At 38.0% G+C, this 26,947-nt stretch overlaps 1 protein-coding gene across 1 annotated transcript in view; it reads left to right on the forward strand.

Moving 5' to 3' along the window:
- Positions 1-389: 389 nt before the first annotated feature.
- Positions 390-26,947, forward strand: part of RTTN (rotatin) — a 251,719-nt gene continuing 225,161 nt past the window's right edge. Inside the window, 7 exon segments of the mRNA XM_043993343.1 lie at positions 390-635; positions 1,046-1,233; positions 6,470-6,671; positions 10,751-10,840; positions 13,553-13,643; positions 19,810-19,924; positions 24,002-24,152. Of these exon segments, the coding sequence (XP_043849278.1) occupies positions 605-635; positions 1,046-1,233; positions 6,470-6,671; positions 10,751-10,840; positions 13,553-13,643; positions 19,810-19,924; positions 24,002-24,152 (868 nt within the window). The 5' untranslated portion in view covers positions 390-604.

Below are 26,947 nucleotides of genomic sequence, written 5' to 3' on the forward strand. Positions count from 1 at the left end.
AGACATTCAAAAGCAATGCTTAAACATGGAGTTACTCCAAATAGTAAAACAAATGCATTCCATGCTCAGCCTCCAGACATAACCCAGGAGGGGGCCCTCTGTTTCCTACAAACTCAACAGCTAGCATTAAAGGGGCAGAGCAACAGGGGGCGGGACCTCAAGCTCCGCCCCATTGCCGGCCCGCCAAAGAACCCGCGTTCTGCAAAGGACCGCCCAAGACACAACAGTCTCTAGGAGAATAGGGCGAGTCCTGAATCTTATGCCGCGTATTTTCTCAGCCAATCAGCACGCAGGGAGGACGTGTTCAGAAAAAGACTACAACTCCCGAAGTGCATCGCGGCTGAAAGGGGTTCCTTCCTTCTGCACTTTTCTTACCCTTCCTTCCCTGGTACAACATTGTCCGCTTCTCAGTAACTACGCCAAGCGCTCTTCCAGAGCCGGGCTCGGGATCTCTGGCGCTTATTCCTTTCTCAGGAGCTGATTCCGACACCGGGGGCGGCGCGGTTTCCGCAGGGACAACAATTGCGGTCGGACGGACGCGGTGGCGCGGAGGTTGAATGCTGAGCTGGCGGAGGCTGTGGCTGAGAGTTTAGAGGAGCGCGAGATGGCTTTGTTGGCGCTGATCAGGAAACTGGGTAACCTGCTGGCTAGCGCCCAAGCATTCCCAGGCCGTACCCCGCGCCCTCCTCTGCCTCCTCCCCCCGGGCTGCTTCCCTCCTCCCCCCTCTCCAGTTTCGTTCCCTCCTCAGGCCCCAGCCCCCTCGTCCCGAAGGCCCCGGGACAGCTCTGAGCCCCACAGAGCTGGCTTTGGGGTAAACCTGCGTGTTCCCGACCCACCTGAGCTGCTAATTGTGATCGACCTCCCAAAAGACGCTTTATGTCTTCCGTCCCTATTTCCTCCCCATGCCCCAACCCCCAACCCTCCTATAAATTGCCATCTGGAGGACTTGTGCAGGGTGTCCTGAAGCTTAAAACCGCACCGAGGCTTCTGGGGACGCCCGGTAATTGATTCCCTAATGAGGTTTGTGTTGTCATTCCTTGACAGGTCATCCTCTGGTTGAGATAAGGGAGAGGGCGCTCAAGAGTATTCTATGTAAGGTGGAACACAATTTGATTTCTTGTGTCGAACTCGTACAAGAGAAACTTCTTTTTATTTATTTACTGGAGTGGTTCAATTTCCCTACCGTTCCCATGAAGGAAGAGGTTCTGAACCTACTCAGCAATTTGGTTAAGGTAAGATTATCTTGGAATAAGAAAGAATGTCATCAAGCCATTGAATTCAGCAGCAACACACAATTATGAAGGGCCTTATTTGCTCAAGGCAATACCTTAGGCTCTGGGGACACTTCTTCAGGAACTAAGGTACAGTATAAAGAATGCTGGACTTGGAGTTAGAGGATCAGGGTTTGAATCCCAATTTACTACTTGTGGGACTCTGGGCAAGCCGCTTAATACTTGGAGTCTCAGTTTGCTCATCTGGGCAAGATGATCTTTAAAGTCTCAACTTTATCATTCTTTGGTTATATTGTCTTTGATTTTGGAGCCAGAAGTGATCTTAGAGATCATTGAGGCCAATCTCTTATTTTACAGATGAAGATACAGGCCCAGAGAGTTTAAGCAACTTATCCAAGGTTATATAGCTAATCAGGTCTAAGGCAAGATTTGAACCTAAATCTTGACTCCAAGTCCAGTGCCCAGTATAGTATGCTGCGCTGCCCTTCTCCACTTGTGTACATTACAATCATTCAGTGACTTAGTGGATGAGTGGACCCTGGGGAAAAAAAAATTTTCATTTGTAGTCATCCTGAGAATGAATTTCTGAGAATTTAGGCTTGTCCTCATAGGAAAGAATAGGATAGCTAAGTGGCACAGGGGATAAGAGTGCTGGGCCTAGAATCAGGAAGACCTGAGTTGAAATTCAACCTCAGACACTTCCTAGCTGTGTAATGCTGGGTAATTTACTTAATCCTGTTTGCCTTAGTTTCCTCATCTGTAAAATGAACTGGAGAAGGAAATGGCAAACCACAACAGTATCTTTGCCAAGAAAACCCCAAATGGGTTACGAAGGGTTGGACATGACTAAAGAACAACAACAACATAGAATAGACCATGGCTTCTCACCAGGCATATTTGAAGTGTTGCCAGGTGGCATAAGCTCTAGTGCTTGTTTTCCTTTTGCATATCATTCTAAAATCCATGGTCACTTCTGTGTCATGATGAAGCTTTGAATTAAGTTGGGAATTGAAAGAGGAAAAAAAAAGAGGAGTGTTGCCCCTGTTCGTTGATGAGTCATTGGAATTGGTTGGGGTTACAAAGATGAAAAATGATATAATTCCTACAAACCTTTGAAGAGTTTATGATCTTTTGACTAGAGTTGGAGGTGGAATAGTGTGGGGTGTGGACAAGTTGTTTATGTAAATGGATCTTAGCTTTGGAGGACTGGCCTAAGAAAATGTGCACAGGCACATCAATGAAAGGTTGACCATTGAGTGGTGGTTTTTCTTTTTTTGACTATAGCTATTCGTGAGGAGCATCCACTGATTTATAGGGAGGCTTGTAATTTGCATGAGTGTAAGAACTGTTCTTACTCCTTGAAGTGATTATATGAGGAGGAAGTATATGTAAAAATGATTCTGCTTACAGTAGAGCATATGTTTTCCTTTGTGACCAGTGGTATGTATTTTTGAATAGTGAAGATTAAGGGAAGCTGAGTCAGTTGAAAAATGGTTCACTTCAGTTCACTAAATATATTAAATACCTGATATTTTCAAAGCCCTGTGTTGGAGATTTAGAGACAAAAACAAAACAGCCCTTCTTCTTCTTCTTCTTCTTCTTCTTCTTCTTCTTCTTCTTCTTCTTCTTCTTCTTCTTCTTCTTCTAATTCTTCTTCTAATTCTTCTAATTCTTCTAATTCTTCTTCTAATTCTTCTTCTAATTCTTCTTCTTCTTCTAATTCTTCTTCTAATTCTTCTTCTTCTTCTAATTCTTCTTCTAATTCTTCTAATTCTTCTTTTCTTCTTTCTTCTTCCAGGGCAATGAGTGACTTGCCCAGGGTCACACAGCTAGTAAGTGTCAAGTGTCTGAGGCCACATTCTAACTCAGGTCCTCCTGAATCCAGGGCTGGTACTTATCCACTGCACTACCTAGGTGCCCCCAACAGCCCATGTTCTTAAGGAGCTTACATTCTACTGGAAGGTACAGCAAGTATGCATATAAACATATGCAAATATTACCCAATAATTCAAGAGGGACAGATTGCTGACGCCTGAGAGTAACAAGAAAGGCTTTATATAATAAGTGAACTCTTAGCTGGGCTTTGAATGAAGTTAAGGATTCTATAAAATACGTATGAAGAGGGATTACATTCTTCACTTTACAAAGGAGTGGAAGAGTCCATGGGACACTATGTACACATAAAATTGTTAGGCAGCTAGGTGGTACAGTTGATAGAGTGCTGAGTCTGGAGTCAGGAAAACCTGACTTCAAATCTAGCCTCAGAAACTTCCTTGGCTGTGTGACCCTGGGCAAAACACATAGCCTCTGTTTGCTTCAGTTTCCTCAAGTGTAAAATGAGGATAATAGCATCTACCTCCCAAAGTTGTTGTGAGGATCAAAGGAGATAATATTTTCAAGGCATTTAGCATAGTTCCTGACGCATAGTAAGTGCTGTGTAAATGCTAGTTTTTCTTCTCTTGTTCTTGTTCTTGTTCTTGTTCTTGTTCTTCCTCTTCCTTCTCTTCCTGGAAAGAACAAGTAGGCCAATTTGAATGGAATTTGGAGTGTGAAGTAGAATAATATGAAATGAGGTTGGAAAGACAGGTGAAAGCCAGATTGGGGGGAATGTTGCTTTAAATTTGAGGCTGAGGATTTTGTCTTTTATCTTAGAGCCAGTGTGAACCATTGAGTATTTTTGAATAAGAGAGTCAATTTTGTGTTTTAGGAATACCAACTTGGGAGCTTTGTGGAGAATGAGTTAGAGATGGATGACATTGGAAGTAGGGAAATAGGGAAACCAATTTTGATTTTGGATTGATGTTTTTAATCTATGTAAAAATAGGAAGAGTCTTACAAAACAGGCTCATTTCTTTGTCAATAGCATGGTTACAGTTAGTAATATAACTGACATTTTCAAATAATTCCAAAGTTTAGAAAGCATTTTGCTTATATTGATCTCATTTTACCCTTATAATAACATTGAGGAAGACATTATAGGTCATGGATGTAGAGCTGCAAGGAACCTTAGAGGGCATCATGTACAATCTACTCCCAGTGTCTCATTTTACAGATGAGGAATCTGAGGTCAGAGGTGAAGTGACTTTTCAAGTTCTTCTAGGAATTAAATGGCAGAGCCAGCATTTGAACTCAGGTATTCATGTCTTTATTCAGCAGCTTATGAGTTGGAGCAGAGGCGGAAGATGGTGAGAGTAATCCTAGATTAAAATTTGGCAAGCCAAGATCTTCAGTTGGATAGAGGGCAAGGTCCTCAAGAGAAAGAAGTTGGTGTAGAGTTGAACTGGTTCATCAAGGGGTTAAGATGGGGAAGTGGGGGCAGCTAGATGGCACAGTGCATAGAGCACCGGCCCTGGAGTCAGGAGTACCTGAGTTCAAATCCGGCCTCAGACACTTAACACTTACTAGCTGTGTGACCTTGGGCAAGTCACTTAACCCCAATTGCCTCACTTAAAAAAAAAAAAAAGATGGGGAAGTGAAGCCAATGTAGTCTGGGTATGGATAATGATGGCCTGAGAAAGAACTTAGAAGTATAAAGAGTAGATGTTATGGTAAGGATGAAGAAAAGGGTTTGACGTTGTAAGGCAGAGGGAGAGGTGGAGTAATAATAGATTATGATTAGATAAAGGAATTTTAGAGTTCATGAACATGGAAGTTATGCATTTGTGGGTAATGGCAAGATCAGGGATGGAACCATCTTGTAGCTGAGGTAGGTTGGAAGAGTATGTCATGGGAAATGAGTAAGTTGAGGAACTATGAGGTTAGGATATTTGAAAGAGTATCACTATGCATTTTGAAGTTCCCTACTATGAGAATAGAAGTTGGGGAGGAGACTGTGAGCCAGGCACTGAACTCATTAAGGAAAGGAGAGTGTCCTAAAAGTCTGTAGACAACAGCCACCAGAATCTTGATTCACTGATAAATATGTATTGAATGAATTTCAAAACAATAGAGGTTACTAGGTGCTGGTGGAAGAGAGGGAGCCTCAATATGACAGACAACAGGGAGCAAGGAATATTCTAACACCCCCACCATGGCTAGTGTTTTGGGATGTATGAGTAAAATTGTAAGCAGTGCCAGAAAGTGTGGCCAGGAAAGTCGTGTTATTAGGAGGGAGCCAGGTCTCAATGAGTACAAGAAGAAGGAGAGAGTGAGAAAGGAAACATTTTAAGCTGAAAGTTAGTTTGTTAATTTAAGGAGCAGATCTTCCACAGAGCACAGTGGAAGGTGTGGATAGATTTAGAGTGGAATGTTGTTGGGCTTGTGTTGAAGAGCATAGAGATAAGGTTGCAGTTAGTGGGGGACCAAGAACAGGGTTTGAGCATGTGAGTGAGATTTTCGCAACAAGCAGTAGCAGCTAGGAATACAGAATCACTAATATGGGAAAGGAGTGATAAGTTGAGAGTATGTTAAAACACTGAAGAATGATTATTATCCATAGAGGATGAGCCTGGGAATCACATTGTTCCAGGGTCAGGCAGTAGTGTGCAGCTCCTTTTGGTGCAGGATGGCTGTTTGAGAAAGGTCTTGGAGCTGGAATGGCTGCTCAAGGAGGCCAGGGAGGTCTCTTGTGGTTATAAAGGGAGCCTGAGAGACTACCTGTTGAGCTATGGAATAGCTTCTCTGGGAGGACACAAAACCCAGAAGACTAGAAAGGAGCCAGTGCTGTGTTCCTGTCCACTTCTGCTTGTGGTGTCCTTTTAGAGTATCCAGTTGTTAAGCTTTTTTCCCTCATAGTCATCAGATATTTTATTATATGTATTTCTAAAGTGATTCTGTAAGTCATAATTTTTTCATATAGATTGATTCCTTTGGGGAATGAATAGTTGCAGAAATGTAGTGAAAAAAAAATTGGAAGATTGAGTTTAGACAGAGAAATGCATGAAATATTTATATAGCTATTTATTATGTGTCAGACATTGTATTAAATGCTAGGGATACAAATACAAAGAAACAAGACCATTACAACCCTCACAAAATTTACATTGAAGTGGTGGAACACAACAAATAGAGACTTGGAGATAGGGAGGGGGTACCCTGTATTAGGTATTATTGTTTGGAGCTGATAACTGAGAAGTGACATGATGGCCTAGCAGAGGCCAGTGTTGTTCTAGGGCTGGAGTCCAAGATTACTTTGAGGAGGAGGTGGGTATGATGGCCATAATTTTATCTTTGCCTGCATAAAATATAGTCGTTTTTGTTTATAGCCATTCTCAAAAGACTGTTCTTTTCATTTTAGCATCCATCAGCAGTCCAGCATTTGTTTGATATTGGTGCATATGAATTCTTCTCCATGCTTCGTCCTAATGTGGATCCAGATTTGCAGGCTGAAATTGATGGTATTTTGGATGGCCTATTTATTCTTCCTTCAGATGATTCTTCTCCATATCATCGTTCTACATTTTACCAAACCAAGCCATTTGTATGTGGACCCAAAACTGGTAACCTGAAATTGATATGATATATTCCTTAAAAAAAATCATTTTCCCAAAGCTGTTTATGGATTTTAAAAAATAGACTTTACATAAGGAAAAGTGATCATGTTTAATATAGTGGTAGGTTCATCTCTTGGCACCAAAAACTTTCCTTGTTGTAGGTTTAAATTTATTTCTTTAAGCTTTTGGACAGCTATTGTTGTCTAAAGAATGAATTTATAGGGGCAGCTAGGTGGCACAGTAGATAAAGCACTGGCCTTGGATTCAGGAGAACCTGAGTTCAAATCCAGCCTCAGATACTTGACACTAGCTGTATGTCCCTGGGCAAGTCACTTAACCCTCATTGCCTTGCAAAAAACCAAAAAACAAAAAAAGAATGAATTTATAAATTAGCACTACATTGCAATAGGGTTTTGGAAGAATTTCTTGGAGCTATTCCTTTGAATGCTTTCTTTCTTTTTTTTTTTGGGCAGGGCAATGAGGGTTAAGTGACTTGCTCAGGGTAGTAAGTGTCAAGTGTCTGAGGCTGGATTTGAACTCAGGTCCTCCTGAATTCAGGGCCAGTGCTTTACTGTACAACCTAGCTGCCCCTCTTTCTTTCCTTTTCAATATTTGTAAAGGTAGATTATTACTTCAATTTTTTTTTCTTTGAAACATTTGACAATTGTCAGACCTGCTATACTGTGAATCAGACTCAAACTGTGAGGCAGAGTTTGTTTTATGATTGAAATATAGTTCCTGTACTCTGAGTTTTAGGCTATTCGACATTAATTAGATTTGGTGTTTATTATAAATCATTATAAGCACTCTGAGGACAGAGACCACTTTTACCCTTTAATTTGTACCCTAAACAATGCTGAGCACAGTTGATACTTAAATTCTTGTAATTGGATTCAGTGACATGTAATGTGAAATAATTTAAAGTTCATTTCTGTATATCAGCAAGAAGATACAAGGGAAACCATAGAGTCAAAGTTAAAAGGAAAAAAATGTCAACATATTACAAATTTAAGTATCCATTGGCTTATTTCATTTAAAACTTGAATCAAATTAAGAAAAGACTCTACAATGCTAAAGTGTACAGTTTATTTGAGCATAAGTATTTCAGTTTTCTTTAGTGTTTCTGTAAAACATGGATTCATATGTAAAATGGCTTTGAATTATGTATTTTCTATTTGAGATACTTGGAGGAAGGAATATAGAACTGGGGCAGCTAGGTGGTGCCCTGGATTCAGAAAGACCTGAGTTCAAATCCAGCCTCAGACATTTGACAGTAGCTGTGTGATCCTGGGCAAGTCACTTAACCCTCATTTCTCTGCCCCCCCCTCAACACACACACACACACACACACACACACACACACACACACACACACACGTACTACCGATGAACCAGGATGGTGGAATGACTTGAAACCAGTAATAAAGATGTTAAGGCTTGAAGCAAAGCCTTGGAAGGCTACAACTACATACTTCAAACATTTGAAATATTTTAACTTAGAGGAGATTATGTTCTATTTGGCCATATAGAATAGGACAAGGAGCAGTTGGTAGAAGTTATTAGGAACCAGATTTCAGAACAGTACAAGAACAAACTTCTTAACAGTTATTGAATGGTTTATAAGATGCTGAATCCCTTACTAGTGGAGATATGCAAGTAGAGACTGGATAATTACTTGTTAGGAATATTATAGAAGGAATTTGAGACTTCTTTTAGGCCAGGTGACAAATTTTTGGAACATACCAATTTTAAATATTTTAAAATTTTTATTAACTTGTAATTTTTATTATTTTCTGGGTTTTATTTTTCTCATTTGTCAACTTAATATAATAATATTGTTCTATATACCAAAGTATACTTTCAATTATGCCAGAGATAGCATGGACTATTAAAATTTATAAATAATCAAAAAACTTCTTTTCATTCATTAGTTTCAACCTCTTCTGTAGCCAAGTTGCGAGAGAGGTAATATTTAATTACCTAATTGGAGGTAACTGTGGATTCTTTCAAAGTTTTATTAATTTTCTTGATTTACTAGTTAAAGTTTTAGTGAAGAATGAAGTATTCCAAAGCTGTGTAAGAGCCTAGGTCCTGGGCCTTCTTTTCTCCTCTCTCTTAACTCTCTGTTGGTGATCTCATTAACTCCTTTGGCTTTGATTATCTTTATGTCGATGATTTCCAGATTCATCTTTCCAGCCGTAGTTTTTCCTCTGAGTTTCTATCCTGCATTACTACTGCCTATTGGACATTTCAAACTGGATGTCCTAGAGATACCTCAACTCCATATGTCTAAAACAGAATTCATCATCTTTCCCCCAAACTGCTGCACCTCTCATCTAAACTTTCATATGGCTCTCAAAAGCTCTACCATTCATCCAATTTCCCAGGTTCTTAACTTTGGAGTTATCCTTGACTTCTCATTATCCTCTGACTACATATAACTAGTTAGGGACTAAATCTTGCCATTTATACCTCCAAAAATCTCTCTTATCCAAGCTGTTCTCTATATTCACACATTCATTGCCCATCTATTAGACTTTTTTTTTGGTGGAGCAGTAAGGGTTAAGTGACTTTCCCAGGGTCATACAGCTAGTAAGTGTCCAGTGTCTGAGGCCGGATTTGAATTCAGGTCCTCCTAAATCCAAGGCTGGTGCTTTATCCACTGCTCCACCTAGCTGCCCCCCTCCCCCCCCACATCTGTTAGACTATTGCGGTGACCTCTTAATTGATGTCTCAACCTCAAGTCTCTCTCCATTCCAATCTATCCTTCACACAGTCACCAAAGTGATTTTCTTTAAGTTCTTTAACTGAGCATGTCACTATCCTATTCAATAAATTCCAGTGACTTCCTGTCACCTCTAGGATAAAATACACATTATCTTTTTAGTCTTATTTAGTCTTTAGCGCGTCCCCATCCTATTTTTTTTTTTAAGTGAGGCAATTGGGGTTAAGTGACTTGCCCAGGGCCACACAGCTAGTGAGTGTTAAATGTCTGAGGCCGGATTTGAACTCAGGTACTCCTGACTCCAGAGCCAGTGCTCTATCCACTGCGCCACCTAGCTGCCCCCCCTCCTATTTTTTTAAGTCTTATTGAATATGACTACATCTCTTGTACCCTGTGATCCAGCCAAACTGGCTTCTCTCTGTTCCTCACCTACCACACTTGATTTTCTGTCTCCATGCCTTAGCATAAGCCATTATCCATTCTTGGAATTCACTCTCCTCAACTCTATTAATATTTTAGAATTCCTTTTTTACTTCAACCAGCAGCTCAACCACCACCTTCTGGATGAAACCTTTTCTGATATTGCAACTTCTGAGTGACCTCTTTCTTTAACTATCTAGTACTAATTTTATATCTATTATGTATATATTCTGTATATACTATTTATTCTGTATATACTTATGTGTGCACATGTTTTTTCTATGAGAATATAAGCCTCTTGGGGCAGTTAGGTGGCACAGTGGATAGAGCACTGGCCCTGGATTCAGGAGTACCTGAGTTCAAATCTGGCCTCAGACACTTCACACTTACTAGCTGTGTGACTCTAGGCAAGTCACTTAACCCCAATTGCCTCACGAAAACAAAACAAAACAAAAAGAGAATATAAACCTCTTGTGGGCAGGGATTGTTTCATTTTTTTTGTATTTCTATTTCCAATGCCTAGTATAGTGCCTGGCCCTTATTTATAAATCCTTACTGATTGATTGGATAAATCCAGAGTGAGAAGGTGAAATAAAGATTCTGGAACTAAAACTTTCAATTAGTCCATTGTGTCAGTCCAAAGGTTTAAATATTTTCATTTGAATTAAAATAATTGAGCTTTTCTAATATAAAAGTGGCGGAGGAGCTCTTTAGGTTGAAATTGATAGAATTCCCCCCCCCCACCTCCCAGTAATTTTTTCTCTAGGGAATAGTAGATTTGTTACAGATGAAAACATCGCCCTTACAGACTTTTTTCTTCTTTTCATAAAAGGCTTGTAAAAACTAAGACAGTAATTAAAAATGGTAAATTTTATTTTCATGTAGCAAAGAAAAGAGAGCAAGCCAATATAATTTTGGTAACTTTTTTCTTTCTCTTCAGCTTTACCAGAAGAAAATGAAATTCGGCCTGGATATTTTCCTCAGGACATAAATAATCTTCATCAGATGGAAGGCTATTCAGGATCACTGAGTATGTATACTTATGATGGCCATTTCTGTATTCTCTGTTAAATTTAATTATCCTCTTTGGTGTGAATTTATTGTTATGAATGTTGCAATGCATAATGCAAAATTTAGACTATGCAGATGACACATCCTTTCAATTGAGGCAAGTAAATGTACCAGCCAGAAAATCAGTTGAGGATATGTTTGTTAAAGGGCTTGCATTTTAAGGGCAGTTCCAATTTGGAAACTGTTTTTCTTGGCTACCCCAGAACTCATATAAATATACTTATCCATTAGAGAGAATAGAGTGAAAGCTAAGTGAGGACAGAGAATAACTAGTGGAAAATCATGGGTTTCTAGAGGTATAGATAGGATTTTAAATTTTTTTAGTTAAACAGATTTATGTACTTATTATACATAATAAAGTATATTTTAAAAACTTGATACACTTTTCCTTTGTCTAAAATTTTTTTTTAGGTTTTTATTTAGCTTTGGTTTCAAAATGACAGAATAGATTCTTAGTAATTGCTGTGGACTGTCATGTTTTGTATCATTGGTCAACTCAATAAAGCAGGCAGTCTTTAATAATTAGTCATTGAATTGAATGACATAGTGATGTGGGGAACAATTGAAGGAGGTGTTGATGTCAGATGGGGTAAAGATTTGCTTTTGAGTGGGGCTTTTGCAAATGTTAAAGACCTTTTTATTTCTGAATTTTATTTCAAAGCTGAGTTGAAGAAAATACTTAAATCTTTATTGATATCTTTTGTTTTTACATCATTTACATTTCCCATCCTTCCTCCCTTCCCCTGCCAGAAAGCTTTCCTTGTAACAAACAATGAAAAAGAGGGGGAAAACAGTTTGGTAAATAACTAGCACATAAAATGAGTCTGACATTGTTAAAATACTTTATTAAAAGAACTCTTTAGTTTAATGTTTTATAATTTTAACTAATTATTAGTAAAATTCTTATGAGCTCAGTGTGCAAGGTAAAATTCCCACTTAGCTTTTTCCTCTTTCTTTAAACGAAATAATAACCAAAGCACCTTATTCTTTGATTGAACTTAAGAGATAAACTTCTTTTTCTTTTTGTTCTGAGAACTTGTCTTTATGTAACTGTTCTTTAAATTGTTGAAATTTTTGCCCAGCCATTGTCCTTATTTGCGCAATGGCCTTTGCCAGTTGAAAGGAAATATAGAGAAACTGTGTTTCAATGCTGCTAGTTTAACTTCTGGAGTGATAAAGACCCATTTGAAAAATACCATTTGTGAATTCTGTAGCTTTTATTTATCTTTGGTATTGTTGAACTTCCTGCTAACTTCTATGATCTAATTGAAAAATGACATTATGTGTGCACTCTAATTCCAAATTTGTAACCATAATCATAATTTTGTCTAAAATTTTCCCTTATAATCCTTAACATATAATTCTATCATGAATATTTCAAAATGAACTTTTCTCAAATGGCATTTAATGTTAGTATTGAATGATATGCCTATTACTGTTAACATGTAAAGTTGAGATAATCTCCACTTGATAATAACTCCTTCTTTCTCACTCTGCAATCCAGCCAAAGTGGCCTTTTCTCAGTTCCTACAGAATTGACTCTTATCAGTTAAGGGGCAGCTAGGTGGCACAGGGTATAGACCACTGGCCTTGGAGTTAGGAGGATCTGAGTTCATTAATTTTTAATTTTTAAAATTTTTGGCAGGGTAATGAGGGTTAAGTGACTTGCCCAGGGTCACACAGCTAATCAGTGTCGAGTATCTGAAGCCAGATTTGAACTCAGGTCCTCCTGAATCCAGGGCCAGTGCTTTATCTACTGTGCCACCTAGCTGAGTTCAAATCCAGCCTCAGATACTTATGTGCTGTGTGATCCTGGCCAAGTTACTTAATCCTGCTTGATTTAGTTACTCATCTGTAAAATGAACTAGAGAAGGAAATGGCAAACCCCTCCAATAACCTTGCTAAGAAAACCCCAAATGGGGTCATAGAGATGTGACTGAAATGACTCAACAACAACAGCATCAGTTAAATTACTTAGCTAGACACTAGAGTGGTGGAGGACAAAATGGAAATTTCAGTAGAAACTAAGATGATTATTTAACTTAGTTCATGATAAATGTTTCTCATTGAATTAACTTCTATAACCTATTCAATAATATGTAAACCTCTTCAGTTAGGAAAAAGAACCTTTGAAGATGGTAGCATCTGTAGCTGTAAAATAAGCTATGGAAAATGTTGCCATTCTGGGGGACCTTGCTGTCAAGCTGTCCTGTTATTAAGTCTTATGAAATGTTTACTCGACTGTAGTTATAGGTGTTTTGTCATACCTTTGATGTAAGATGGAACTTATGGTGGGAATCTTGCTTTAGTTGTCATTTTATTGTTAATGAGGAAGGGAAAATTATTCTGGAGTTTGACGATTGTAAAAATAGCTCTATTGTGAACATCTAGAAAAGGAAACAGTGCTGACAAAGAGCCAGAATGACTTCATTAAGAACAGACCCTGTCAGGCAAATTTTATTTTCCTTTTTGACAGGCATATTAAGCTAGTAGATCAGGAGAATACTATAGATGTAGTTTTCATTCAAGTGGAGACTAGTTCCTCACTTTTTTGTTTATATTTTGGTATCTCTGAATATGGGTAAAAGCAGCTAGCCTCTGAAAATCCTTATAGTGCCAAAATTCTGTGTTTCTGTGATAATAATGATATTTTCTGCTCTTTTATTAACAGTAAATCAGAATGTGAAATGTTTGAAGTTTTCCACATTTCCTTGGTTGCCACTCACTGCAACAGATAGACATGTTCTTTCCTCTAATGAAAGGTATAGTAGCTGAAACATTTAAATTATTATATAATAGATCATTAATTTTTAAACTGTGCTTATCCTCAAATGAAATGAATAAATGGAAGTCAGCTTATATTCACCAATTTTTTTCCATATGGATCTATATATCAAAAGTTCTTTATGTATCTTACCTGGGTAGGAATAATACATGTTGCATCAGAAGTCAAAGGCTAGTATATTTGCTAGGAATGATTAGTTTTGTAATTGTCTATACTCATTTAATGTTGAAATTCTTACTGTCGTGAATTACTTTCCAAAATTAATTTATTGGCTCTAAACTGAATAAGACTAATTCAAACTTAATTGAAATAAACCTCAAGGAAGCTATCCAATGGCAGAAAATTTTAATTAAATAGATTTTGTAATTGGGTTTATTTGTTGGTGCCTTTTTTTTTAAAGAACTACCTTTTATTTGTGCAAATGCAACTATTAATCCTCTCTCAATAAGACATACTTTGAATTGTATTAATATTAGTAGTGATACAGTCTTACATCTAAAAGATGCCCTTTGTAGTAAGTTGTATGCATCAGATGATTTCTTTAGAGTAGAGCTCTATTTTGTGGCTCTGAAAGAGATCAAAGTTGATTGACTTCTGCAGGGATGAAACTTTTTTTTTTCTTTTAGTGAGGCAATTGGGGTTAAGTGACTTGCCCAGGGTCACACAGCTAGTAAGTGTTAAGTGTCTGAGGCCGGATTTGAACTCAGGTACTCCTGAATCCAGGGCCGGTGTTCTATCCACTGTGCCACCTAGCTGCCCCAGGGATGAAACTTCTAATCTTGGTCTCGTTATTATTAAGCTCTATCCAAAAAATAGTGCAAGGCCTATATTGTGGATAATCTTAAATTAGTCTGAGTCATTTGTAATAGTCTCTGAGTTGGTCTCCCTGCTAGCCAGTCTATTCCATCTTTACTCCATCCTCTGTAAAACCACCAAAATAATATCCTGTTCAAAAATTTTCAGTGGCTCCCTGTTATCTCTGGTAGATATGTCTTGGAGAACACAAACTTAACCTGGCATTCAGGGTTCTCCATTCACTTATTTATTACTCATATCTTTCTGACCTAATTTCACATGACTTCATTTCCAGCCAAGCTGGACTACCAACTGTTTTTGGTAGCCTTTCTCGAGGGAGCTACTAGAAAAAATGGCATACTGAGCATCTCACTTTGAACAAATATGGAGGTGAAGAGGGAAAAATTTTCAGTGACCTGGATAGAGTGAGGTATTCATATATCTTCCATGGCCAAATGATTGCTACCTCTTCTGTGCTCTAAGTGCAGACAAGTCTACTTCCTAGAAGAGGAGGTAAAGGGGCTTGAATGCCTTTCCATTTCCCAGGTTACCATCCTTGTCCCCACTCCCAGAGGATCTTCAATGTGAAAATAAAGAAAAATGAAGATCTGAAGAGGCAAAGGGAAATTTAATTTAAAAAAAATTTTTAAAAATATATTTTCAGTTCTAAATTCTCTCCCTCTATCCTCTCCCATCCCTACTCATTGAGAAGGCCCTTCTAGGATTTTCTTCCAATATTACCTCATTTCTGCTTGTATATGCTTTGTCTTTATAATCAGTTCTACTATAATGTGAGATCTGCATTCCCCTAAGTCACTATGCTATGCAAAATTGTAAAATAAAAACCACAGAGCTTATGGGGAACATGGAGTTTAGGGTCACAATGCTCAAAAACCTTGTCAGTGACACACAAAAAGATAGGAATCTAATTAAAATGGTAACCCAGTTTTATACATGTTAAATGGTTAATAAATAAATGAATACCAGAATAAATAAGGATTATGTCTGAGGTTTTGAACTGCTGCTCATCTGTGTCCAGGGCTATATGAGCAAGTTGGGTAGACCATAGCACTGGGCCTCTGGCTTGTGGTGAGGATGGTGAGAACCAATTCCTCTCAGTTCGCTGCTCTTCCTGTAACAAAAGATGTACAGTCAGTATGGTTCTTTACCTTGACAAAGACCTAAAGTTTGCTTGTGGAAGTGGGTGTAGAAAGCGTTGTCGTGGCCAAGATGGTGGAGGAAAGGCAGTGAGCTCTTGAATTCATGACATGATCGCTCCAAAAAACATCCAAATAATGCCATAGGACAATGCCTGGAGCAGCAAAACCCACAGAAGAATGTGCTGAAATCATCTTCTAACCAAGAATGGCTTGGAAGGTCGGAAGGAGGGAGCTGCCGTGCTGTGACAGGAGTGGAGCCCAACCCCACAGTCACCCTGACAGATCCAGTCCCAGGAAGGCCTTATCAGAGAAGGAGACCCCCAGAGCCTCTGAAGTGCCAGTGTTGTCTAGAACTAAGCTCACAGTCTGATGAGTGGGCTGAGTCCTTGGCAGGGGGGAGACTACAGGGGTCTATGCTGGTGCTGAGGCAGAACTTGGATTTTACACCCCCGCTGGGAACCAGGAGATAGGCTTGAGTAGCAGTGGCCCAGGTGGGGGAGGGGCACAGGCTCATCAGAGCCTGGTTGATTAGCAAGTTGGTCTGGGGTCATCTATGGACCACGGAACAGGCCAGACGAGTGAAGAACCTGATCCTCCTTAAATCATACCACCTGAGACTTCTGAAGCTTGGGATACTGTAGCCTGGAAACACTGCCCCACTTTAAGGAGCTAAAAGTCAAGTAAAAGAAAGGCAAGATGAGCAGACAGAGAAAGGTGAGACCATAGAAAGTTTTTTCAGTGACAAGGAAGATCGAGGTACACCCTCAGAGGAAAGTGTCAACATCAGGGCCCCTATATGCAAAGCTTCCAAGAAAAATATTAATTGGTTTCAGGCCATAGAGGCACTCAAAAAGGACTTTGAAGATAAAGGTAAAGAGGTAGAGGAAAAAATAAAAAGAGAAATGAGGGTGATGCAGGAAAGACATGAGAAAAAAGTCAACATCTTGAAAAAGTCAAATTGGCCCAATGGAAAAGGAGGTACAAAAGCTCTGATGAAAATAATTGCCTAAGAATTAGGATTGAACAAATGGAAGCCAGTGACTTTATGAGAAACCAAGACACGATAAAGCAAATCCAAATGAATAAAAGATAGAGGGCAATGTGAAATATCTTCTAGGAAAAACTGCTGACCTGGAAAATAGGTCCAGGAGAGATAATTTGAAAATTATTGGTCTACCTGAAAACCATGATCAAAGAAAGAGCTTAGACATCATCTTCAAAGAAACTGTATGGGAGAATTGCCCTGATATTCTAGAAGCAGAAGGTAAAATAGAAATTGAAAGAATCCACCTATCACCTCTGGAAAGAGATCCCAAAAGGAAAACTCCTTAGGAATATTATAGCCAAATTCTAGAGCTCTCAGGTTAAGGAGAAAATATTGCAAGCTGCCAAAAAGAAAGAATTCAAGCACTGTGGAGCCCCAGTCAGGTTAGCACAAGATCTAGCAGCTTCTACATTAAAGGACTGGAGGGCATGGAATATGATATTCCAGAGGGCAAAGGAATTGGGATTACAACCAAGAATCACCTACCCAGCAAAATAATCTTTCAGAGGAAAAAATGAGACTTTAATGAAAAAGAGGACTTTCAGGTATTTGTGATGAAAAGACCTGAACTGAATGGCCAATTTGACTTTCTAATACAAGACCCTAGAGAACCATAAAAAATTGGAGTTGGGGGGACATACCTGGGGTCATGCAGTGGGTGACTGTCTTGTGTCTGAGGCTGGGTTTTGGCTGGGATCCCCCTGTGTCCAGGGTGGATGCTTTGTCCACTGTGTTACCTAGCTGCCCCATGATGACATCTTTAGGGTTAAATTGAGGAGTGAGGGGAATGCACTGGGGGAGGAGGAAGGGCAGAGGTGAAATCCTACATGAAAGAAACAGGAAAATGCTTATGGAGTGGGGGAAGAGATGGGGAAGGAGCAAGGCAATAAATGAATTTTACACTCATCAGAAAAGGCTCAAAGATCTTAAACTCAGCAGAGTTTAAGGAGGGACTAACACACACACACACACACACACACACACACACACACCCCCAACTGGGTGGAGTAATCTATTCAATCTAGGCAGTAAATGAGCCTAACACTCATCAGAATTGGCTCAAAGACCTCAATCTCATTAGAATTGGCTCAAGGAGGAAATTAGGTGCACACTCACTTGGGTGGAGTAATCTCTATAACCCTGCAGGAAAATAGGAGGAGAAGGGAATAAAGAAAGAAGAGCTAAAAAAGGGAGGGCAGATTAGGGGAGGGGACAGACAGAAGCAAATCCCTTTTGAAGAGGGATAGGATGAAAGAAGATGGATAATAGAATAAATATGGGGAAGGGAATAGGATGGAAGGAAACAGTTAACAATAGTAATCATGAAAAAGAGAAAAGGGAGAAAAATTGTACAAAAAATATTTATAGCAACTCTTTATGGTGGCTAAGAATTGAGAATCAAGGGAATGTCCATCAATTGAGGAATGATGGAAGAAGCTGTGTTATATGATTGTAGTGGAATGGACTTGTGCTACAGGAAATGACAAACAGGATGATCCCCAAAAAATCTTGAAAGACTAATGAACATCAATGTATAGTGAAGTGAGCAGACCTGGGAGGACATATGCATAGTGACAGCAGTATTATTCAGTGAGAAATTGCGAATGACTTAACTACTCTCAGCAATGCAAAGATCCAAGACAATCCCAAGGGACTAAATGATGAAGCTTACTGTCCAACCCTATAGAAAGAACTGATGAAAAGAGCACTTGTGTATTGCACATATATAACCTGGTTGCTGTCTTGTAGAGGGGTGAAGAAAGGGAGGGATGGAGAAAAATTTGGAACTCTAAATCTTATGAAAATGAATGTTGAAAACCACCCTTACATATAACTGGAAAAAATAAAATAAATGTTTGTTCCAACTCAAAAAAGAAAAGAAAGTGTTGCTGCTTGTGAGTTATTGTGAAGTGGTACAGTGTTCTGCATTCTTGCTGTTTCTCACAGAAGAAATTATGTAGAGGCAAATTAGAAATTCTCGTTATGCTCAAAATGTTCCCTAATATATCAATCAATCACACTGGAACAAATTCAAGTTTATTACCCTATTCCTATTACCTTATCTTCTCCCCTTAACTTCCTGTTCCTTATTCATTTTTCCCTTTTCTGATGTTGAGCCATTTGAGAGTATAGTGGCTGTGAGTATAGTAGTTGTGAGTAGCTTTGTTTTTGGATCTTAAGTAGCCATGATTGCTGAGGAGGTGTGAGGAATACAATACTGTCAGGGGCAGCTACCAGGCCGGCACTTCCATTGGGATCTTTCCTCAAATGATGCCAGTGGGGGTAGAGCTAGAGGCTGCTACTCATGAGGCTCTTGGACAGGGAGTCCTAGGCATCTACTTCAGGGAGAAGGAGTGAAGAAGGAAATCTTGGGTCTTAGTGGTTATCTTGGCCTCCTTGCTCAAGCTATCTTTTATCTCCCTCAGGGTGACTTCTTTGTCATGACTGACTTGCCTGCCAAATAGTGGCAGTTAGTTTGTGGCATGGTATTTTGTTCAAGCTTTGAATTATAAACTTATGGAAAGCAAAGACTGCTTCATTTGTATAATGTTATCCATGAGTAAAGTGATGATTAAATGACTTGGTGATGGCAGTCGTTTGATTGAAATGGCCTTAGATGAACTGTTTTGTGGTGCCTTGAATTATAGATTCTATAGAAACAGGTGTATCTTTTAAAGATCCTTCTCTTTGAGTTGCTTGATGACACTACAGCTAAGGAGGAAACAGGTCTTTTGAGCCTATGGCTTGAGCCTGGCTAGAGGGAAGTATACATTTGTAGAACTCTCATGGCTGGGTCACCAGAGGTGACTGAGGTTTTGGTCTCTAAGTTGCAGGATCGGGCAAGGTCCTGAAAGGTATCAGGAGTGCCCTTGATAAGACCAAGAGGGAGGGGAGCTGTAATGTACCCAGCTTGGAGGGGATAGAGAAGAAAGGATCCTAACTGAGGTGTGGGATGGAAAGACTCAATCTCATGGAACATGTTCTTTCCTATGCCTCTTGAAATATTTCTACCTCTGGTAATGAAATTTCTGATAATTGTGTGTGTGGTTGAAATGTATCTTCTAATAGAGTTGTTAAAGTATTTGATAATCTTTAGTGTGCAAGTAGGTTGTTTTTCTAAATAATGCCTTGATTTATTTTAGTTCTTTAAGAAGTAGTAACTTCACTTTAGTCTGGAATACATGTGAACTGCTGGAAGATGTTATCCTGCAAGATTTTCCACCTGAGATTTTCCTTCATCGGCCAAAGATTATTCAGGTAAGGATATTTAGTCATCTCTTTGTATTTGCTAAAATAGTTGGTAAAATTTGTAATTTAAAATAGTGAACAATAATCAATAAGACAAAAGCAAAATGGGAATCTCTGAAGAAAATTTTATAATAATATGCTGAAATTTTTATATTTTAAAATAAAGTACAGATCATTACATATGTCAAGGATATATATTTTAAAAAATTGGTTAGTGACAACTACCAAACACTCTTCACACAAATCAAATCAGATCTAAATAACTGGAAAGATATCAATTGCTCGTGGATAGGCAGAGCTAATATAGTAAAAATGATAATACTGCCTAAATTAATTTACTTATTCAGTGCCATACCAATCAGACTACCTAAAAATTAATTTATAGAGCTAGAAAAAATAATAACAAAATTCATCTGGAAAAACAAAAAATCAAGAATATCCAGGGAAATAATGAAAAAAATTCACAGGAAGGTGGGTTAGCAGTACCAAACCTAGAGCTTTACTATAAAGTGGCAGTCATCAAAACTATCTGGTACTGGCTAAAAAATAGAGTGGTAGATCAATGGAATAGGCTAGGCTCAGGAAATGCAGTAGGAAATGACACTAGTAATGTAGTGTTTGATAAACCCAAAGACTCCAGCTTCTGGGATAGGAACTCAGTATTTGACAAAAACTGCTGGGAAAACTAGAAGATAGTATGGCAGAAATTAGGCATAGACCAACATCTTAGACCTTATACTAAAATAAGGTCAAAATGGATACACGATTTAGACATAAGAGGTGATACCATAGGTAAATTAGGAGAGAAAGGAATAGTCTACCTATCAGATCTTTGGAAAGGAAAACAGTTTATGACCAAACAAGAGATAGAGTATATTATAAAATGTAAAATGGATGATTTTGACTACATTAAATTAAAAAATTTTTGTACAAACAGAAGCAATGCATCCAAAACTAAAACTGGGAAACAATTTTTGAGGCCAGTACTTCTGATAAAGGTCTCATCTCTAAAATATATAGGGAACTAAATCAAATTTATAAGAATCTAAGTCATTCCCCAATTGAGAAATGGTCAAAGGATATGAACAGGCAGTTTTCTGATGAAGAAACCAAAGCTATCTATTCCCATATGAAAAAATGCTCTAAATCTCTAATGATTAGAGAGATGCAAATTAAAACAACTCTGAGGTACCACCTGACACCTATCAGATTGGCTAAAATGACAAAAAAGGAAAATAATAAATGTTGGAGAAGCTGTGGGAAAATTGGAACACTAATTCATTGTTGGTGGAGCTGTGAACTGATCCAACCATTCTGGAGAGCAATTTGGAATTATGCCCAAAGGGCAATAAAGCTGTGCATACCCTTTGACCCAGCAATACCACTTTTGGGTCTTTTGCCCAAAGAAATCATGGAAAGGGGAAAGGGACCCACATGTACAAAAATATTTATAGCTGCTCTTTACGTGGTAGCAAGGAATTGGAAGGTGAGGGGGTGCCCATCAACTGGGGAATGGCTGGACAAGTTGTGTTATATGAATACAATGGAATACTATTGTGCTGTAAGAAATGATGAGCAGGAGTTCAGAGAAACCTGGAGGGTCTTACATGAGCTGATGATGAGTGAGATGAGCAGAACCAGAAGAACATTGTACACAGTATCATCAACATTGAGTGTTGATCTACTGTGATGGACTATATTCTTCTCACCAATGCAATGGTACAGAAGAGTTCCAGGGAACTCATGATAGAAGAGGATCTCCAAATCCAAGAAAAAAAAAAGAACTGTGGAGTATAGATGCTGAATGAACCATACTTTTTCTTTTTTTTTTTGGTGCTGTTGTTTTTTTTTTTTCTATTTTGAGGTTTTTCATCATTGCTCTGATTTTTTCTCTTATAACAGGACTAATGCAGAAATAGGATTAATGTTATTATGTGTATATATATATATGTGTGTATAGATATCTATATGCATATGTATATAGATATATAGATATAACCTATATCAGATTACCTGCTGTCTAGGGGAGGGAGGGAGAAAAATCTGAAATTGTAAAGCTTGTATAAACAAAAGTTGAGAACTATCTTTACATGTAACGGAAAAAAATAAAATACCTTATATGTAAAATAAAATTAAATTAAATAAAATTAAAAAAAAATGGTTAGTGGCAGACCTCATTGTTGGAAGCAGCTCAGTTCTAAGCTGCCATGTGGAATGTGGTTTGGACTCCTTAAATTTACTATATATGGATGGGACAGAGGAGATGTTGGGCCTTGATAAATTTGGGCAGAAGGTCAGTAGTCTACAACCTCTACAACATTTCTTCCTGCCACCTGTTCTTTTCTCTGGACTCATATGTGTACCATTCTTGTTTAGGTGCTCACTTCTTGCCTCGACTGTCGCAGTAGCCTTCTTGCTTTCGGTCTTTCGCTCCTCCAAACTGCCCTCTGCTTACCTGACCAAATACTATTCTTAAAGCACAATTCTGACTGTTATTCCTCTACTCCTTGAAATCCAGTTGTTCCCCATTGCCTCTAGAATGAAATGCAGAATCCTCAGGTTCCTCTTCATAATCTGACTTCAGCCTACCTCATCTAAACTTTCCTTAAATGACCACCCTTGACATAGTCTATATTCTAGGCAAACCGGACTCTATATTCCTTGAACTCGCACTACATCTTGGCTTTTGTATAGTCTGGATATACAGTAAATTCCATTGTTTGAATGTATTCCCAACTCTCCTCTTTGAACCTATCACATTCTTCTAGATGCAATTCAGGTGCTCCCTCCCTTGGGATGCCTTTCTTGATCCCCCTAGGTTTTAATGCACTCTCTCTCCTCATATTCCTTTTATTTATTTTATATAATTTCTTGTTGTTTCTTGCAGTATGGACTTCTTGGGGGCAAGCACTGTTTTTCTACTTTTATATTTGTAACCCTACTTAGTGCAGTGCCTTGTATGCTGTTATTGTGTTGGTTCTATCATGTCCGACCCTTTGTGACCCCATTTAGGGTTTTCTTAGTAATGATACTGGAGTGTTTTTCATTTCCTTCTCCAGCTCATTTTACAGATGAGAAACTGAGGCAAACAGGGTTAAGTGACTTTCCAAGAGGCTGGATTTCAACTCATGTTTTCAAGCCCCGTGCTCTATCTACTGTACTACCTAGCTGCCCATTATATGTAGTGAGACCTTAATAAAGGCTATTTGAATTGAACTGCCCCTTTAAATTGCTTCTATCATATCTCAAAGGGTAAGGGGCTTTGGGCAGGGAATTATGGCCCATACAGCCCATGACACATCTTCATGTGCATTGAGAAATGCTATAGCATTCAGTTTGGGAATCATCATTTAATACAACATGATCAGAGTTGAAAGGTCATACTTGGGATTGAAATGAAATAAAATACTTTATGTTCAGTTTTTCAGTATTGGTAGTTGAAGGCAATGGAATATGAGCTGATAGTGAACTCTTTCAATTTCTGAAAGTGAGGTACATTAAATAATGTCGAACTAAAGATGGGGAGATGAAGACTTTATTCTGTTTAACTGAAATATCCTATGTTGGGGAACCTTCAGTTTTTTCCTTCTTATACATAGATTTCACTGTTAGCAAGCTTTGGCTTTTTTTCTTCGATTCTTTTCTTTTTGATTTAGGTTCACTTTTGGGGCCTGATGGAGTAGAAACACTACTGGACTTGAATTTAGAAGACCTAGGCTCAAATGGTGCCTCCATTAATGACTAGCCATGTTACTTTATGCAAGTCACTTAATGTCTTAGAGGCTTAACTTTCTCATTGTCAAGTAGGGGATAATAGTACTTGTATTACCTACTTTACAGAAATGTCGTGAGGATAGCACTTTTTAGACTATAAATTACTACATAAGTGTGGAGTAGAACTATATTTCTATGCTAAATAATTTTGGACCTTTTGGTTCATGTTCCTTTATAATATTTGTAAATTTATTTATTCCTTTTGATGAAGGGCCATCACTCAACCTGTGAAAAACTACACCCATTTAGCTTCTGTAATTATTTACAGAAATATGGTGTTCCTCTAATAATTTTTATTGTTGTTTGTTTCAGAATTTATTATCTCTGTTGAATCTGGCATTTGGAAGAGATGAGCAACCACGCTTAGCATTAAAAGCAGTGTCATGTCTGCAACAGCTGTGCACATATTTGAGAAACAGACTTAACTTTCACAAAGATCCAGGATTTTTCTCCTTTAAACAAGGTTTTTAAATTTATTTGTTTCATTAGATGCTGGCTATATATATACCACTACAACTGGAAAAAGTCTACAGTGTATAATGCTGTAGAATAGAACTTGTATAACTTAACAACACAAAACCCAGACTCTTCCCTATGTAGTTTATTATATTTAAAAAGAATAGGCTACATAAAAATAATAGAATTACTACAGATCTTGTTTTCTTCAAGTATTTGTATTTTTTCCATTTTAATACTACTAATAATATAACCAAAGTGTTCTTGGGAGCTAATGGCTATAATTATAGTTCTGGTTACTGTTATCACCTTTGTATTTCTTATATTTTCATCTACCTGATATGAATTTTATGATTTATTTCAAGATTGACTGCTGATGAAACAGTGGCTTAATACTGTTGGTGAGAAGGGAATAAAATATTCATTTTCGTTTTCTCAATCACCAAACTTTTATCTAGTTGTTGTTTTTAAAAAAAATTGTATGTTAGTTAAATGCCTGATAGTGTCAAAAAATTAATATAATATGACTTAAAAGTAAGAAGTTTGTGGCTTTACTTGGCTTTATGTTGTGGAATTTTAGGTTTTTAGATTTTTAGAAGGATTTTACAGGCCATCTGGCTCGGTATGCTTTAAAATAAGTTTTGTTTATTCTTTTTCTTTTTCTTTTTTTTTTTTTTACATCAGAGCCATTTGTTTTAAGATTCCTCTCCCTGATGAAGGATGATGAAGTGACTGCTTTTGATAGAATATTGAATAGTTTTATACAAACTTTTTTCTCAGTGACCTTCCATTATGATTTCAAAGGAGTTATCACAGGAAAAAATTGATTTCAATATGTAAAAGAAATTATGCATAATTAATCTTGATATTAATTTCAAGAAGTTTTCATTCATTTTAGGCATGATGCCAAATCCTTTAAGATTTTACAGAACAGGCTTGGAAGTTTCTTTTTTTTTTTTGCAGGGCAATGGGGGTTAAGTGACTTGCCCAGGGTCACACAGCTAGTAAGTGTCAAGTGTCTGAGGGTGGATTTGAACTCAGGTACTCCTGAATCCAGGGCCAGTGCTTTATCCACTGCACCACCTAGCTGCCCCTTGGAGGTTTCTTCAACGACAGAGTTCCTAGGAGCTAGTGATACCTTAGCCTTGGCTAAAAAAGTTACTGCATAAGACCAGAAACCCTAAATCAGCCATATTTTCAGTCAGTATAATAAGTTCAGCTTGATTTGAAACAGGAGGTACTGATAGGAAGATCTCTGGTTGTTATGATTATAGCAATTGAGGAAAGCAGGTAATAATTACTTGAGTAACAATAGAAACTATTGGTTTTTAAGAACAGCTTCAAAGGTAGGTTGAGAATCTTAGTAGGAGAAAGCAGAATAGAAAATGCCAAGTGTAGAAATCTACAGAGCAATATTGTAGAAATTCATGGTTTCTGATATTTCCTCACTATACATATTTTGTGACTGAGCAAATCTTGTTACCCCCCTGGGCCTTTAACTCTTTTTGAGTGGGTTGTACTAAATTATCTATGAGGTTTCTGTGAGGAATTGATCTGTGAGGCATTTTGTTAATATCAAATATTGCTCTTAATGTGTTTCAGCATAGTATTCCTTCATAATTAGTTGTGTGCATGCTTTGTATAAGTGAAGGCTTTGGTTTTGTTAAGAGAATGTGAGTATAACTTTAGAAAAAAATGTATATAATGCTTATACCTTAGAGGAACTTTAGCCAGGGGTCAAGTTCTGTCTATGCTAATCTGCTCAGAAAGAAGCAACATCTAGTGATCAAATAGAATAACTCTAGGATATCAAAACAGTATTTGTGGCTTTTGATGTCTGGGTTATAAAAATCTAGCAGCATTAGTTGAAAACAGGGTATGATAATAAATTGGTGGTACTTTGTCATAACACCTCACAGATAATTCCCTTATTGACTGATAGTTCTGAGTGATGCCATTGTACTTGAAAATTTAGGTAACCACAGTTGCTGTGTCATTATTCTAAATAAGCAGAAGAATTCACTAAATGGAAAAGCCATTTGAAGCTGCTTTTTCAGACATCTCAAGAAGTTTAAGTAGTCCTTGATTTGTATTCCTGAAATTTACTATTAATACCCCTAATAGTAAATGATTGAGTGATAGTTAGGAGTTTCTGGGTATCTAGTACCCCAATTAGGAAAATATTTACAGTTGTGACCTAGTGAGCAGATAACTCTGAATCCATTTTTTGCAGCACTACTGTAGTAACCTACCTGGTTAATGTTGAAGGGGAATTATATTGACTAGGGAATTTCAAAAACTTATTTCAAGAAATCCAACATGAAAATTATTTTCCTGCTAGGCACCAACTCTTTTTTTTTTTGTGTGTGTGTGTGTGGGACAATGAGGGTTAAGTGACTTGCCCACAGTCACACAGCTAGTAAGTGTCAAGTATCTGAGGCTGGATTTGAACTCAGGTCCTCCTGAATCCACTTCATGACCTAGCTGCCCCCATAGGTACCAACTCTAAATCTATGCCAAATTAATAGAGGCATCATGATATAATAGATTTAGAATCAGGGGACCTGGGTTTTAATGTCTATACTGCCCCTTAATACTTTGTGACATTATGCTGGGCATCTGTTTCTGTCTTACTTTCTTTCCAGCTTCTAGATCTAATGATTATTTAATAGTTGACATTTGCATAGTGCTTTATTTAATGCTTACAAAGTCTTCATATGCATTACTTATTTTTTCCTTTTAGCAACCTGTTGAGGTTGGTCCTGTAGGTAGCATAGGCTCTTTTATAGATGAAGAAGTTGA

Source organism: Dromiciops gliroides, chromosome 1 (genome assembly GCF_019393635.1).
Source record: "Dromiciops gliroides isolate mDroGli1 chromosome 1, mDroGli1.pri, whole genome shotgun sequence".
Lineage (NCBI taxonomy): Eukaryota > Metazoa > Chordata > Mammalia > Microbiotheria > Microbiotheriidae > Dromiciops > Dromiciops gliroides.